This window comes from Talaromyces rugulosus, chromosome III (genome assembly GCF_013368755.1).
Source record: "Talaromyces rugulosus chromosome III, complete sequence".
NCBI classification, from domain to species: Eukaryota; Fungi; Ascomycota; class Eurotiomycetes; order Eurotiales; family Trichocomaceae; genus Talaromyces; species Talaromyces rugulosus.
Window position 1 is genome coordinate 5,881,123 of NC_049563.1, and position 15,088 is coordinate 5,896,210.

Consider the following 15,088-nt stretch of genomic DNA (forward strand, 5'->3'; position numbering starts at 1 on the left):
TGTTGACCAGACGTTGCGCGATATGATGGGACTAGATGCTGCATTTCGCGGGCCACAGAAGCAGATTGTGCAGGCTGTGATCCAAGGACAGAGCCTGGTCATCGGCATAATGCCTATTGGTGGTGGCAAGAGTTTGTTGTTCATGTTGCCGGTATAGATGGTCCATGGTGGCATAATGGTTGTTATCATCCTATTAGTGTTGTTACGAGATGATTTACAGTATTGATACGCGGAATTAGATATTCAATATATCGTATGGAACAACTAGTAACCCATTAATGATATATTGATTATGTTAATTACGCCCGAGTCCGCCATACATAACGAAACATTCAGCATATTTTTAAACCACAAGTAGTTCACTAATCAATTAGATTAGATCATAATCGATAAATACTATATCGTATTACACGACCAGTACAATTTCTACAAGTCAATAACACAGTTAGGGTAGTTGGTCTGATACCGTGCCCTTATATTATTATTAACAGTGACAATGTCCTGAGAGAACAAAAAGCAATTGTGCCAGCAAATATATTTTCTCCCCAACACTATATATTGAATCCACACACATACCAGTCATCACAACATTACATATTAGATGGTCTGTATTGCGCAGCCACAGGAACATAGCCAACATAGTAACATAGAAACAGCTATTATGGCGTAGATTAAATAAAAGATCCCATAATATTTATCTAGCAAGGTAATAGTATACATCAACAGCCAGCACTAGACAAAGCAGGTTATAGAGGCATTAAAATACAGTATATATCATTCCCACATAATTAATTGAGCCAGGATATTGAGCACATTCTAACAGACGCCTAATAGCATTATCATAGCCACTAGTACATTAGACATAGATATTAATATCCCCAACATCTAGTATATAATCCACATTAAGCATCCCCAATCATTGTTAAATTATATCTAGGAGAGTAGACATACCAGGCAAGATAGGCAGAGCAGCACAATAATGATGGTTTTGAACAATAGTGATAGTGGATAGAGAGACCCAGTGACCAATCAAGATACGGGATTATTATGGGCATTAGAGCAGATACAACAGTATATTAATCAGCTATATCAACAAGGCGTGTTTGATCTATATTTAGATAGAGAAGTAAATAGATATTAGCGACAGTAATACGAGAAGAGTAAAGCGGCGTATAATAGATATTATATAGTAACTATACTAATTAAGATACAGACCACATCACTAATTATACAAAGTGAGACTCTAGCCATATTATTAGCTAGGCGGGTTCAGATCTAAGCCAGATCACCAGTCCCAGCACTGGCGCGGTCCCCAAAATAAAAGTTAAGCAAGGTATTCACCATGGTGACAATGCCGCATACCCAACAGAGAAGATATAATAAGCTATGAGAGCAATTACGATCACACATCAAGCGTGAGGCGCGAATGGTGGATTCCATCTGGGAGCATTTTGACCAATGGGTGGGACAATACTGGATTTATACAATACACGAGGCATCCAGCAAGCATTTCACGTATCAATGTCCCCAGGCCAAAGGCCAACAGGTAGCAGCGTGGATTGAGGAGACCATCTGCAAGGTGACTAGGAATCAACACAAAGATGGGAGGAACGGGTATGAGGATTATGCGGTATGTTTTCAGTGCCATTCACCATAGTAGATATGTCTATGATAGGTTCGTGTCAATTATAGTAGATATCAGCGTACCAAAAAAACATATCGATATTTAGAGACGACGGCACACACTATAGCACAGTTGTTGCATAGACCGATGCGGAAGATGATCTAGCCAGCATGGAAGCAGCGGTTGGCGCAGATACCCAGAGGAGGGGTCCCCTATAAGAACCAGACCGCGTTGATTCGTTATTTTCAGTGGAAGTTTAGAAAACGTGAAGAAGAGCGTAGTGGGTTGGTAGAAGAGATAACATGGATGTGTTTATGGGTCGACGATACGATGCAGGTAGATATTAAGAGCAGTGAGGATTCTAACCAAAATACCTGAGTGTAGTGAACTGTACTACAATCACAAACTCTAACCAAAATACCTGAGTGTAGTGAACTGTACTACAATCACAAACTCTATTTTAGGGTTATTTTTGCTAGTTAAATCTAGGGTTAGTGTCATAGACTACAATCACGAACTTTTGTAGACTACAATCAGGTTTTGTCGCCTGATCGCCCTCAAAATTGGACCAGTTATTTTCATACCATTAAATCGCTCGTCACCGGAGAATGAGCGATATTCAAGTTATCGTGCCGCTGTCGTGGTTAATTGAAAAGGACGGGTTTTTCAGGTTGTTTTGGTTGGGGTGCGACGGGCGCTAGTGGCCAGGATATATCGCGTGCGCGCCATGACGGATCGTCAGGGGTTCTGACGTATTAGGGCATGGTTATATATAATCATATATTGTCCATACTACAGATTACCATTACTATTATAGATAGCATTAGTATTTATCACATTTACCAGGGCAATTCATTATTATCATCATGTATAACACGTTTTTCGAGTAACTAGAGGAGTTTCCTATTGTGGTATGCCGGGAGTGTCGCCATGCCGTGTGGCCTAGCTAGATTGAAACGCATTTGCGTTGCGCGCACCGTTATGTGTCTACTATCATGTGCGTCACATTGGCCGATGATGTTTGTACATGGCCTAATATCGCGCATGATCTGATTGAGTTGAATATCCCGGCTATCCGGACCATAGTGATCCAACAGTTGGTCGCGTTTGTTGATGGATATTGATGTCAATTGAGTTCCTATTCGTGCTAATATATATGCACTACCATGCCTATTATGTGGCAGTATTGGATCAAGCATTATCAGTGGTCCTGGATCTGAAAGATTGGACAGCCTACCCACATGGAGCAGAAACAGATTCAGTATGAGCAGGATTAGGCATGCTGTCCCGTTCAATGCCAGCGGTTGTTTCCTGTTAAGGCCAACTCGCAGTATTTTGCGATTATTCCCGAGACGGATGAAGCTGTGGCCCCCGATGGTGATGCGTGCGAGACGTTAATCTAGAATATGCAGGCGCATTGGCGCAGCGTGCAGGAGGCCGCGGATCGGAAGATCCAGGCTGGCCAGGTCGACGAGGCCAACCCGTGGTTACGGCGAACCGAGTGGGTGAAGTATTTGGGGGAGTTCGACATCCCCGATTTGATATAGAGTGTGAGCCTACCCCCCGCGGATATCGATGGCCAGCCGTCTATTGAGCCGGAAGCCCACGCCATTTGGACGGCTATGGCGTGGTTGGCTACGATCAGCCAGTTGTCCGTGATTCACCAGATTGGGGTGTTTGTGCGGTTGGAAGCCATCTGGACTGAGCAGCATTAGACGCGGTACACCCTGTTAGAGGCGTATTAGGATGAGGAGTTAATTGTGAAGCAGGTGCGGCCGTGGTAGGAGATGTTGATGTTTTTTTGGCGTACGCAGCAGCTGTACGAGTGGACCAGTCCTTTGTATCGATTTATGCGACGACAGCGTATGGTATGGGAGCGGTTGGTTGACGCGGTGCGGATTCCACCCATCTGCTAGGTGAGCAAGGGTAAGGTGATCATGCGATCCGGGGCCACGCGGGCACCGTGGGTGGAGGAAGAGGAGGAAGAGGAGGGGGAGGAGGAGGAGGAGGAGGAGGAGGAGAGAGATACCATGTTGATTGATTCGTTGTCCGTGGACAGTAACGAACCCGATTTTTTCAATGATAGGAGTGACGGGATAGAGAAGACGATGGAGGAGACGGCTATGGGGAGAACGGTTGATGTGGATGCTATATTTGATATTGAGCGCCCCCCGGAGAATGAGGAGGAAGCCAGTAATATCACTGTGCCGCCATTGAGCCCTGTGGAGCGGGTGTGTTTGGATTTTTGCATTGAATTGTTGAACCAGCGCATCATTTGATGGGAGTATGACAGCGCATTAGTGTGTGCCGCAGCTGTATTGGGGGTTTGTGAGGGCGGTTTCCGTACGCCCGAGGATTACTCGCCTATTTTATCGCGAGTGATCAAGGTCGCGCGGTTCATGGTGGTGAAGAAAGCCGTTGAATTGAGTGACGAGCCCGAGGAGGAGGATGTGGCTGAGTTGCCCAGTTCCATGGACTATACGGATTGGGACAGCGTATATGGTGGATCGCCGCTACCTAGTTCGCCAGGCCGCAAAGGATGTTTGCAGTGGGTGACCTAGATGATGGATTGGTTCATGGTGCGCGGATCGCAAGGCCCTAACCAAAATACCTGAGTGTAGTGAACTGTACTACAATCACAAACTCTAACCAAAATACCTGAGTGTAGTGAACTGTACTACAATCACAAACTCTAACCAAAATACCTGAGTGTAGTGAACTGTACTACAATCACAAACTCTATTTTAGGGTTATTTTTGCTAGTTAAATCTAGGGTTAGTGTCATAGACTACAATCACAAACTTTTATAGACTACAATCAGGTTTTGTCGCCTGATCGCCCTCAAAATTAAACCAGTTATTTTCATACCATTAAATCGCTCGTCACCGGAGAATGAGCGATATTCAAGTTATCATACCGTTGTTGTGGTTAATTAAAAAGGACAGGTTTTTCAGGTTGTTTTGGTTGGGGTACGACAGGCGCTAGTGGCCAGGATATATCACGTGCGCGCCATGACAGATCGTCAGGGGTTCCAACGTATTAGGACATAGTTATATATAATTATATATTGTCTATACTACAGATTACCATTACCATTATAGATAGCATTAGTATTTATCACATTTACCAAAGCAATTCATTATTATCATCATGTATAACACGTTTTTCGAGCAACTAGAGGAGTTTCTTATTATGGTATGCCGGGAGTGTCGCTATGCCATGTGGCCCAGCCAGATTGAAACGCATTTGCGTCGCGTGCACCGTTATATGTCCACCACCATGCGCATCACATTGACCGATGATGTTTGTACATGGCCTAACATCGCGCATGATCTGATTGAGTTGAATATCCTGGTCACCTGGACCACAGTGATCTAACAGTTGGTCGTGCCTGTTGATGGATATCGATGTTAATTGAGTTCCTATTCGTGCCAATATATATGCACTACTATGCCTATTATGTGGCAGCATTGGATTAAGCATCATCAGTGGTCCCGGACCTGAAAGATTGGATAGCCCACCTACATGGAGCAGAAACAGATTCAGCACGAGCAGGACCAGGTATGCTGTTCTGTTCAATGCCAGCGGTTGTTTCCCGTCAAGGCTAACTCGCAGTATTTTGCGATTATTCCTGAGATGGATGAAGCTGTGGCCCCCGACGGTGATGTGTGTGAGATGTTAATCTAGAATATGCAGGCGCATTGGCGCAGCGTGTAGGAGGCTGCGGATCGGAAGATTTAGGCTGGCCAGGTTGATGAGGCCAACCCGTGGTTATGGTGAACCGAGTGGGTGAAGTATTTGGGGGAGTTCAACATCTCTGATTTGATATAGAGTGTGAGCTTACCTCCTGCGGATATTGATGGCCAGCCATCTATTGAGCTGGAAGCCCACGCTATTTGGACGGCTATGGTGTGGTTGGCCATGATCAGCCAGTTGTCCGTGATTCACCAGATTGGGGTGTTTGTGTGGTTGGAAGTTATCTGGATTGAGCAGCATCAGACGCGGTACACTCTGTTAGAGGTGTACCAGGATGAGGAGTTAATTGTGAAGCAGGTGTGGCTGTGGCAGGAGATGTTGATGTTTTTTTGGCGTACACAGCAGCCGCACGAGTGGACTAGTCCCTCGTATCGATTCACGCGACGACAGCGCATGGCATGGGAGCGGTTGGTCGACGTGGTGTGGATTCCACCCACCCGCCAGGTGAGCAAGGGTAAGGTGATCACGCGATCCGGGGCCACGCGGGTACCGTGGGTGGAGGAAGAGGAGGAAGAGGAGGAGGAGGAGGAGGAGGAGGAGGAGGAGGAGGAGGAGGAGGAGGAGGAGGAGGAGGAGGAGGAGGAGAGAGACACCATGTCGATTGATTCGTTGTCTGTGGACAGCAACGAACCCGATTTTTTCAATGATAGGAGTGACGGGATAGAGAAGACGATGGAGGAGATAGCTATAGGGAGAACAGTTAATATGGATGCCATATTTGATATTGAGCGCCCCCCGGAGAATGAGGAGGAAGCCAGCAACATCACCATGCCACCATTGAGCCCCATAGAGCGGGCGTGTTTGGATTTTTGCATCGAATTGTTGAACCAGCGCATTACTCGACAGGAGTACAATAGTGTATTAGTGTGTGCCGTAGCTGTATTAGGAGTTCGTGAGGGTGGTTTCCATATACCTGAGGATTACCCATCTATTTTATCGCGAGTGATCAAGGTCGCGCGGTTCATGGTAGTGAAGAAAGCCGTCGAATTGAGTGACGAGCCTAAGGAGGAGGATATAGCTGAGTTGCCCAGTTCTATGGACTACATAGATTGGGACAGCGTATATAGTAGATCACCGCCACCTAGTTCGCCAGGCCGCAAAGGATGTTTGTAGTGGGTGACCCAGATGATGGATCAGTTTATGGTGCGTGGATCGCAAGGCCCCATATAATGGATGTTGGATTTGCGTATATATGGATTAAAGATTTATTACAATATGACCAGCACCGGCTATGTATAGTAGTAGAATGGGGATGAGTTATATTATAAGGACTGGCAGTTTACTATGAATAAGTTTCGTGGCATGGTGTATATGGTGGTCTAGGATATGTGGCAGATATTGATCAATAATATATTAGGATGCCCGTCTGATGCTGTACTAGCTATTCTATAGGACTGTTTGTATGACGACCCCAGTAATAACTAGATATGATAGAGTTTTTTACAGGACATCTAAACGCAATGGCCTGTGGATAGGGAGCATTGGATATGGTATCGAATCTGTTAGGACCTAGCTGTACAGCGTCGATTCATCTAGGCTGATAGGCAAGGGTTTTATCTGGCATGATGGATGGCGTATCAGAACCGGATTACTGTGTTTTTAGAGAAGTTGTTAGTGGCTATCTAGTTTATATAGGGTCAACCGGCGCAGGCTTCTGAGTTGTTGAGCATCCGGCATAAGAACAGTCCCATGGGTGGGATCCGTAATATATTTATCAAGGATGGCATGGTGGTATTGGTCGTGCAGTACCACAAGGGTTATTAATTGAGCGGCGACGTTAAGATTATCCATCGATATTTACCACGCGAGGTGGGTGAGTTATTAGTGTGGTATTTATGGTTGGTGCAGCCGTTCGAGCAGGTGGTTAGTGGAAATATATATCAATGGGACTAGGTGTCCAGCTATATTTGGACTGCCCACCTACACCAAGTGAAATGGAATTCCAAACGATTACGATATATATTGCAGCGCGAGAGTGCTATGGGATTGTGTGGTTAATTATTGCATATTGTATTATATTATGAGGTTGTGATTGTTATCAGCTGGCGGTATTTACGCAACAAATATCGATTTGTGGTGGATGATGGAGACGACCCTAACCAAAATACCTGAGTGTAGTGAACTGTACTACAATCACAAACTCTAACCAAAATACCTGAGTGTAGTGAACTGTACTACAATCACAAACTCTATTTTAGGGTTATTTTTGCTAGTTAAATCTAGGGTTAGTGTCATAGACTACAATCACGAACTTTTGTAGACTACAATCAGGTTTTGTCGCCTGATCGCCCTCAAAATTGGACCAGTTATTTTCATACCATTAAATCGCTCGTCACCGGAGAATGAGCGATATTCAAGTTATCGTGCCGCTGTCGTGGTTAATTGAAAAGGACGGGTTTTTCAGGTTGTTTTGGTTGGGGTGCGACGGGCGCTAGTGGCCAGGATATATCGCGTGCGCGCCATGACGGATCGTCAGGGGTTCCGACGTATTAGGGCATGGTTATATATAATCATATATTGTCCATACTACAGATTACCATTACCATTATAGATAGCATTAGTATTTATCACATTTACCAGGGCAATTCATTATTATCATCATGTATAACACGTTTTTCGAGCAACTAGAGGAGTTTCCCATTGTGGTATGCCGGGAGTGTCGCCATGCCGTGTGGCCCAGCCAGATTGAAACGCATTTGCGTCGCGCGCACCGTTATGTGTCCACCACCATGCGCGTCACATTGGCCGATGATGTTCGTACATGGCCCAACATCGCGCATGACCCGATCGAGTTGAATATCCCGGCCACCCGGACCACAGCGATCCAACAGTTGGTCGCGCCCGTTGATGGATATCGATGTCAATTGAGTTCCCATTCGTGCCAATACATATGCACTACCATGCCCACCATGCGGCAGCATTGGATCAAGCATCATCAGTGGTCCCGGACCCGAAAGATCGGACAGCCCACCCACATGGAGCAGAAACAGATTCAGCACGAGCAGGACCAGGCATGCCGTCCCGTTCAATGCCAGCGGTTGTTTCCCGTCAAGGCCAACTCGCAGTATTTTGCGATTATTCCCGAGACGGATGAAGCCGTGGCCCCCGACGGTGATGCGTGCGAGACGTTAATCCAGAACATGCAGGCGCATTGGCGCAGCGTGCAGGAGGCCGCGGATCGGAAGATCCAGGCCGGCCAGGTCGACGAGGCCAACCCGTGGTTACGGCGAACCGAGTGGGTGAAGTATTTGGGGGAGTTCGACATCCCCGATTTGATACAGAGTGTGAGCCCACCCCCCGCGGATATCGACGGCCAGCCGTCCATCGAGCCGGAAGCCCACGCCATTTGGACGGCCATGGCGCGGTTGGCCACGATCAGCCAGTTGTCCGTGATTCACCAGATTGGGGTGTTTGTGCGGTTGGAAGCCATCCGGACCGAGCAGCATCAGACGCGGTACACCCCGTTAGAGGCGTACCAGGATGAGGAGTCAATCGTGAAGCAGGTGCGGCCGTGGCAGGAGATGTTGATGTTTTTTTGGCGTACGCAGCAGCCGCACGAGTGGACCAGTCCCCCGTATCGATTCACGCGACGACAGCGCATGGCATGGGAGCGGTTGGTCGACGCGGTGCGGATTCCACCCACCCGCCAGGTGAGCAAGGGTAAGGTGATCACGCGATCCGGGGCCACGCGGGCACCGTGGGTGGAGGAAGAGGAGGAAGAGGAGGGGGAGGAGGAGGAGGAGGAGGAGGAGGAGAGAGACACCATGTCGATTGATTCGTTGTCCGTGGACAGCAACGAACCCGATTTTTTCAATGATAGGAGTGACGGGATAGAGAAGACGATGGAGGAGACGGCCATGGGGAGAACGGTTGATGTGGATGCCATATTTGATATTGAGCGCCCCCCGGAGAATGAGGAGGAAGCCAGCAACATCACCGTGCCGCCATTGAGCCCCGTGGAGCGGGCGTGTTTGGATTTTTGCATCGAATTGTTGAACCAGCGCATCACCCGACGGGAGTACGACAGCGCATTAGTGTGTGCCGCAGCCGTATTGGGGGTTCGTGAGGGCGGTTTCCGTACGCCCGAGGATTACCCGCCCATTTTATCGCGAGTGATCAAGGTCGCGCGGTTCATGGTGGTGAAGAAAGCCGTCGAATTGAGTGACGAGCCCGAGGAGGAGGATGCGGCCGAGTTGCCCAGTTCCATGGACCACACGGATTGGGACAGCGCATATGGTGGATCGCCGCCACCCAGTTCGCCAGGCCGCAAAGGATGTTTGCAGTGGGTGACCCAGATGATGGATCGGTTCATGGTGCGCGGATCGCAAGGCCCCACGCAATGGATGTTGGATTTGCGCACATATGGGTTGAAGATCCATTACAACACGACCAGCGCCGGCCATGTACAGTGGCAGAATGGGGACGAGTTATGTTATAAGGACCGGCAGTTCACCATGAATGAGTTTCGTGGCATGGTGCACGCGGTGGTCCAGGACGCGCGGCGGATATTGATCGACGACATATTAGGATGCCCGTCCGACGCCGTGCCAGCCATTCCATGGGACCGTTTGTATGACGACCCCAGCAATAACCAGGCACGATGGAGTTTTTTACAGGACACCCGAACGCAATGGCCCGTGGATGGGGAGCATTGGATGTGGCATCGAATCCGTCAGGACCCAGCCGTGCGGCGTCGATTCATCCAGGCCGACGGGCAAGGGTTTCATCCGGCGCGATGGATGGCGTATCAGAACCGGATCACTGCGTTTTTAGAGAAGTTGTTGGTGGCCATCCAGTTCACATGGGGTCAACCGGCGCGGGCCCCCGAGTTGTTGAGCATCCGGCACGAGAACAGTCCCATGGGTGGGATCCGTAATATGTTTATCGAGGATGGCATGGTGGTATTGGTCGCGCAGTACCACAAGGGTTACCAATTGAGCGGCGACGTTAAGATCATCCATCGATATTTACCACGCGAGGTGGGTGAGTTATTAGTGTGGTATTTGTGGTTGGTGCAGCCGTTCGAGCGGGTGGTCAGTGGAAATATATATCAACGGGACCAGGTGTCCAGCCATATTTGGACCGCCCACCCACACCAAGCGAAATGGAATTCCGAACGATTACGACACATATTGCAGCGCGAGAGTGCCATGGGATTGCGCGGTCAATCATTGCACATTGCATCATATCGTGAGGTTGCGATTGCCATCAGCCGGCGGTATTTACGCAACAAATATCGATTTGCGGCGGATGATGGAGACGACCCCGAGGCCATGGACGAGGTGCAATTGTTGGCCGATGCCGCCGATCGTCAGGCCGGGCATGATCCACACACGGCCGGTGGCATATACGCCCGGGAGAGCCGCGAGTTGTTTGGCGCCATGGCGTCCATGCGAGAACGATATCGTGGTAGCAGTCAGGATTGGCATACATGGTTAGGGTTTGCATCATGCCAGCCGCCGTCCGACCCGGATGCCGATCCATTTAGCGCGCCCCCAGCATCCAGCACATCGTGGTTCACGGACGAGGCGCAGCGCAGCCGGGAGGAACGGTGGCAGCGGATGCAGCGCATGGATGTCGACCAGGCGTTGCGCGACATGATGGGACCGGACGCCGCATTTCGCGGGCCACAGAAGCAGATTGTGCAGGCCGTGATCCAAGGACAGAGCCCGGTCATCGGCGTGATGCCCACCGGTGGTGGCAAGAGTTTGTTGTTCATGTTGCCGGCATGGATGGCCCGCGGTGGCACGACGGTCGTTATCATCCCATTGGTGTCGTTACGAGATGATTTACAGCGTCGATGCGCGGAATTAGACATTCAATGTGTCGCATGGAACAACCGGCAACCCGCCGATGGTGCATCGATTGTGTTAATCACGCCCGAGTCCGCCGTACGTGACGAAACATTCAGCACGTTTTTAAACCGCAAGCAGTTCACCGGCCAGTTGGACCGGATCGTGATCGATGAATGCCACATCGCATTGCACGACCAGTACGATTTCCGCAAGTCGATGACGCAGTTGGGGCAGTTGGTCCGGTACCGTGCCCCCATGTTGTTGTTGACGGCGACGATGCCCCGAGAGGACGAGGAGCGATTGTGCCAGCGGATGTATTTCCCCCCCAGCACCGTGCATTGGATCCGCGCGCGTACCAGTCGTCACAACATTGCATATCGGGTGGTCCGCATTGCGCGGCCGCAGGAGCATGGCCGACGTGGTGACGTGGGAGCGGCCATCATGGCGTGGATTGAACAGGAGATCCCGCGATATTCGCCCGGCAAGGTGGTGGTGTACGCCAACAGCCGGCACCAGACGGAGCAGGTCGCGGAGGCATTGGGATGCGGTGCATACCATTCCCACACGATTGATCGAGCCGGGATGTTGAGCACATTCCGACAGACGCCCAGCGGCGTCATCGTGGCCACCAGTGCATTAGGCATGGGCATCGATATCCCCGACATCCGGTGTGTGATCCACGTTGGGCGTCCCCGATCGTTGTTGGATTATGCCCAGGAGAGTGGGCGTGCCGGGCGAGATGGGCAGGGCAGCACGGCGGTGATGGTTTTGGACGGTAGTGGTGGTGGATGGGGGGACCCAGTGACCGATCGAGATGCGGGATCATTGCGGGCATTGGAGCAGGTACAGCGGTACATTGATCAGCCATGTCGACGAGGCGTGTTCGATCCATATTTGGATGGGGAGGTGGATGGGTACCAGCGGCAGCAGTGCGAGGAGGGTGAAGCGGCGTGTGATGGATGTTGTGCGGCAGCCATACCGGTTGAGACGCAGGCCACATCACCGACCACGCAGAGTGAGACCCCGGCCATATCACCGGCCAGGCGGGTTCAGGTCCAGGCCAGATCACCAGTCCCGGCACCGGCGCGGTCCCCGAAACGAAAGTTAAGCGAGGCATTCACCATGGTGACAATGCCGCATGCCCGGCGGAGAGGATACAACGAGCCATGGGAGCAATTACGATCACACATCGAGCGTGAGGCGCGAACGGTGGATTCCATCCGGGAGCATTTTGACCGGTGGGTGGGACGATGCCGGATTTGCGCGATGCACGAGGCACCCAGCGAGCATTTCACGTATCAATGTCCCCGGGCCGAAGGCCAACAGGCGGCGGCGTGGATCGAGGAGACCATCCGCAAGGTGACCGGGAATCAACGCGAAGATGGGAGGAACGGGTATGAGGATTATGCGGTATGTTTTCAGTGCCATTCGCCGCAGTGGATATGTCCACGATGGGTTCGTGTCGATCATGGTGGATATCAGCGTACCAAAGAAGCATGTCGATATTTGGAGACGGCGGCGCACACCATGGCGCAGTTGTTGCATGGACCGATGCGGGAGGTGATCCAGCCAGCATGGGAGCGGCGGTTGGCGCAGATGCCCGGGGGAGGGGTCCCCCATGAGAACCAGGCCGCGTTGATTCGTCATTTTCAGCGGAAGTTTGGAAAACGTGGAGAGGAGCGTAGTGGGTTGGTAGAAGAGATGACGTGGATGTGTTCATGGGTCGACGATACGATGCAGGTAGATGTCGAGAGCAGTGAGGATTCCAATTCAATCATAAGCCATATGTAGATACATACACCACAATAATATAGAAATAGAGGAGGTTCCATAAGCACAAAATGCCCGTATGATGGTCAAGCAGAGGTTTGTAGGCATTGGCCCGCATGACGGTCAAGCAGAGGTTTGTAGGCATAGGCCCGCATGACGGTCAAGCAGAGGTTTGTAGGCATTGGCCCGCATGACGGTCAAGCAGAGGTTTGTAGGTATAGGCCCGCATGACGGTCAAGCAGAGGTTTGTAGGCATAGGCCCGCATGACGGTCAAGCAGAGGTTTGTAGGCATTGGCCCGCATGACGGTCAAGCAGAGGTTTGTAGGTATAGGCCCGCATGACGGTCAAGCAGAGGTTTGTAGGCATTGGCCCGCATGACGGTCAAGCAGAGGTTTGTAGGTATAGGCCCGCATGACGGTCAAGCAGAGGTTTGTAGGCATAGGCCCGCATGACGGTCAAGGCAGTTCCAAATATTTGCATAGATGCATCAGGATCAGGTAGATTATCAGAACCCAGATCAGGTATATACATGGATGAGACAGAAAGTTCAATAGGAAGGCATAGAATATACACGCATGAAGCAGGGGTTTTACCAGATCAATAAAAGCATTATTCAGTGATTATATATATTTACAGATGTCAATATAAACCAGTCCGAGGAATATATATTTTGAATATTGAATCAAGAGAGTGATATATATATACACAGATCGACATAGATAATATATATATAACAGAATACCAAAAGAAAGCGAGAAAAAGAAATGGCAAGACCAGAAAGAAAGGAAAGGAGAGTGTTGCAAAGAGGGACATCGTTGTCCAAGGCCAGGGTTCGGGTTACCCATGATGGTGCACAGGGCCCAATTGAGGCATCATCGGGGAGACGGCAGAGTGTCATGACGAGTTCGGAGAAGCAGAGGAGAAGATGAAAAGGAAAGAGAGAGGATGACGTATCGGTTGGGGTTAGGGAGAGGGGCCCATGGTGGCCAGGGTTAGGGTTACCAATGATGGTGCAAGGGGCACAATGCGGTTGTCATCCCCATGAGAAACAATTATATATAATAGAAAAAAAGAAAGACGGAAATGAAAGAATAGGAATAGCACAAACAGGAAGAAAAATATAAAAAGTAGAAAAGACCAGAAAGACAGAAAAAATTAGAAAGGTTGAAAGAGCAGGAAAGGTCGGACAGGCAGGAAAAGGAAAGGAAAAGGTCAGGGTTAAGGTTACCAATGATGGTGCCAGGAGCACAATCCGGCAGTGATCCCAGCGAGAGGCAGTTATATATAATAAAGAAAAAGGACAGAAGTGAAACAACAGAGAAAGTAGATAAAGCAAAAAAGCCGAAAAGATAGGAAGGATAGGAAAGGCAGAAAGGATGGAAAAACAGACCAAGTAGTAATACAGTGCAGTCAGGGTTAGGATTACCAATGATCGTACCAGAGATAGAATGGAGAGAGTCAGGGTTCAGGTTATTAATGATGGTATAAGAGGTACAATATCATGATTTTACCGGCAAAAAGGTTATTATACACAGTAACCAGAAGAGAAGGACGAAAGTACAAAGAACAGAAAAAGACAGAGAAAGAGAGGAAAAGTAAACAAAGGAAAAGGAATATAAGAGAGAAAGGAACGGGACAGAAAAGGCAAAGAAAAAGAATAGGGAAGGAAAAGGAAAGACAGAGAACAGAAAAGGAATGGAAAAGAACAGGAAAAAGACAAGGAAAGGAAAAGAAAAGGAAAAGAAAAGGAAAAGAAAAGGAGAGAAAAGGAAAAGGTCAGGGTTAGGGTTGCCAATGATGGTGCACGGGGCCAGATTCGGGGTTGTCAGAAAGACCGCGAAGAGTGTGGACCAGCATCGATGCAGAAGAAAAAGACGGGGAAATGGAAAATAAAAGGAAAGGGTGTCGGTCAGGGTTAGGAAGAGGGGTCGATCATGGTCAGGGTTAGGGTTACCAATGATGGTGCGAGGAGTATAATCCAGTGGTTACCCCAGCGAGAGGCAAGTATATGGAGTAGAAAAAAGAGAAAGAGAGAAGTGAACGGGAAAGGAAAAGGAGGGTTAGGGTTAGGGTTAGGGTTAGGGTTAGGGTTAGGGTTAGGGTTAGGGTTAGGGTTAGGGTTAGGGTTAGGGTTAGGGTTAG

General features: G+C 49.3%; 3 protein-coding genes across 3 annotated transcripts; all 3 read left to right on the forward strand.

The window, feature by feature from the left end:
- Positions 1-3,561: 3,561 nt before the first annotated feature.
- On the forward strand, positions 3,562-4,185 carry TRUGW13939_06793 (uncharacterized protein; the record flags this gene model as incomplete). Its single annotated transcript, XM_035489940.1, has 2 exons — positions 3,562-3,855; positions 4,012-4,185. The coding sequence occupies 2 exons, from the start codon at positions 3,562-3,564 to the stop codon at positions 4,183-4,185; spliced, it is 468 nt and encodes a 155-aa protein (XP_035345833.1).
- A 964-nt stretch (positions 4,186-5,149) lies between these two features.
- Positions 5,150-6,493, forward strand: TRUGW13939_06794 (uncharacterized protein; the record flags this gene model as incomplete). The annotated part of the gene is made up of 3 exons (XM_035489941.1): positions 5,150-5,185; positions 5,240-5,290; positions 5,456-6,493. The coding sequence occupies 3 exons, from the start codon at positions 5,150-5,152 to the stop codon at positions 6,491-6,493; spliced, it is 1,125 nt and encodes a 374-aa protein (XP_035345834.1).
- A 1,487-nt stretch (positions 6,494-7,980) lies between these two features.
- On the forward strand, positions 7,981-12,966 carry TRUGW13939_06795 (uncharacterized protein; the record flags this gene model as incomplete). The annotated part of the gene is made up of 1 exon (XM_035489942.1): positions 7,981-12,966. One exon carries the CDS (start codon positions 7,981-7,983, stop codon positions 12,964-12,966), a length of 4,986 nt encoding a protein of 1,661 aa, XP_035345835.1.
- Positions 12,967-15,088: the final 2,122 nt, after the last annotated feature.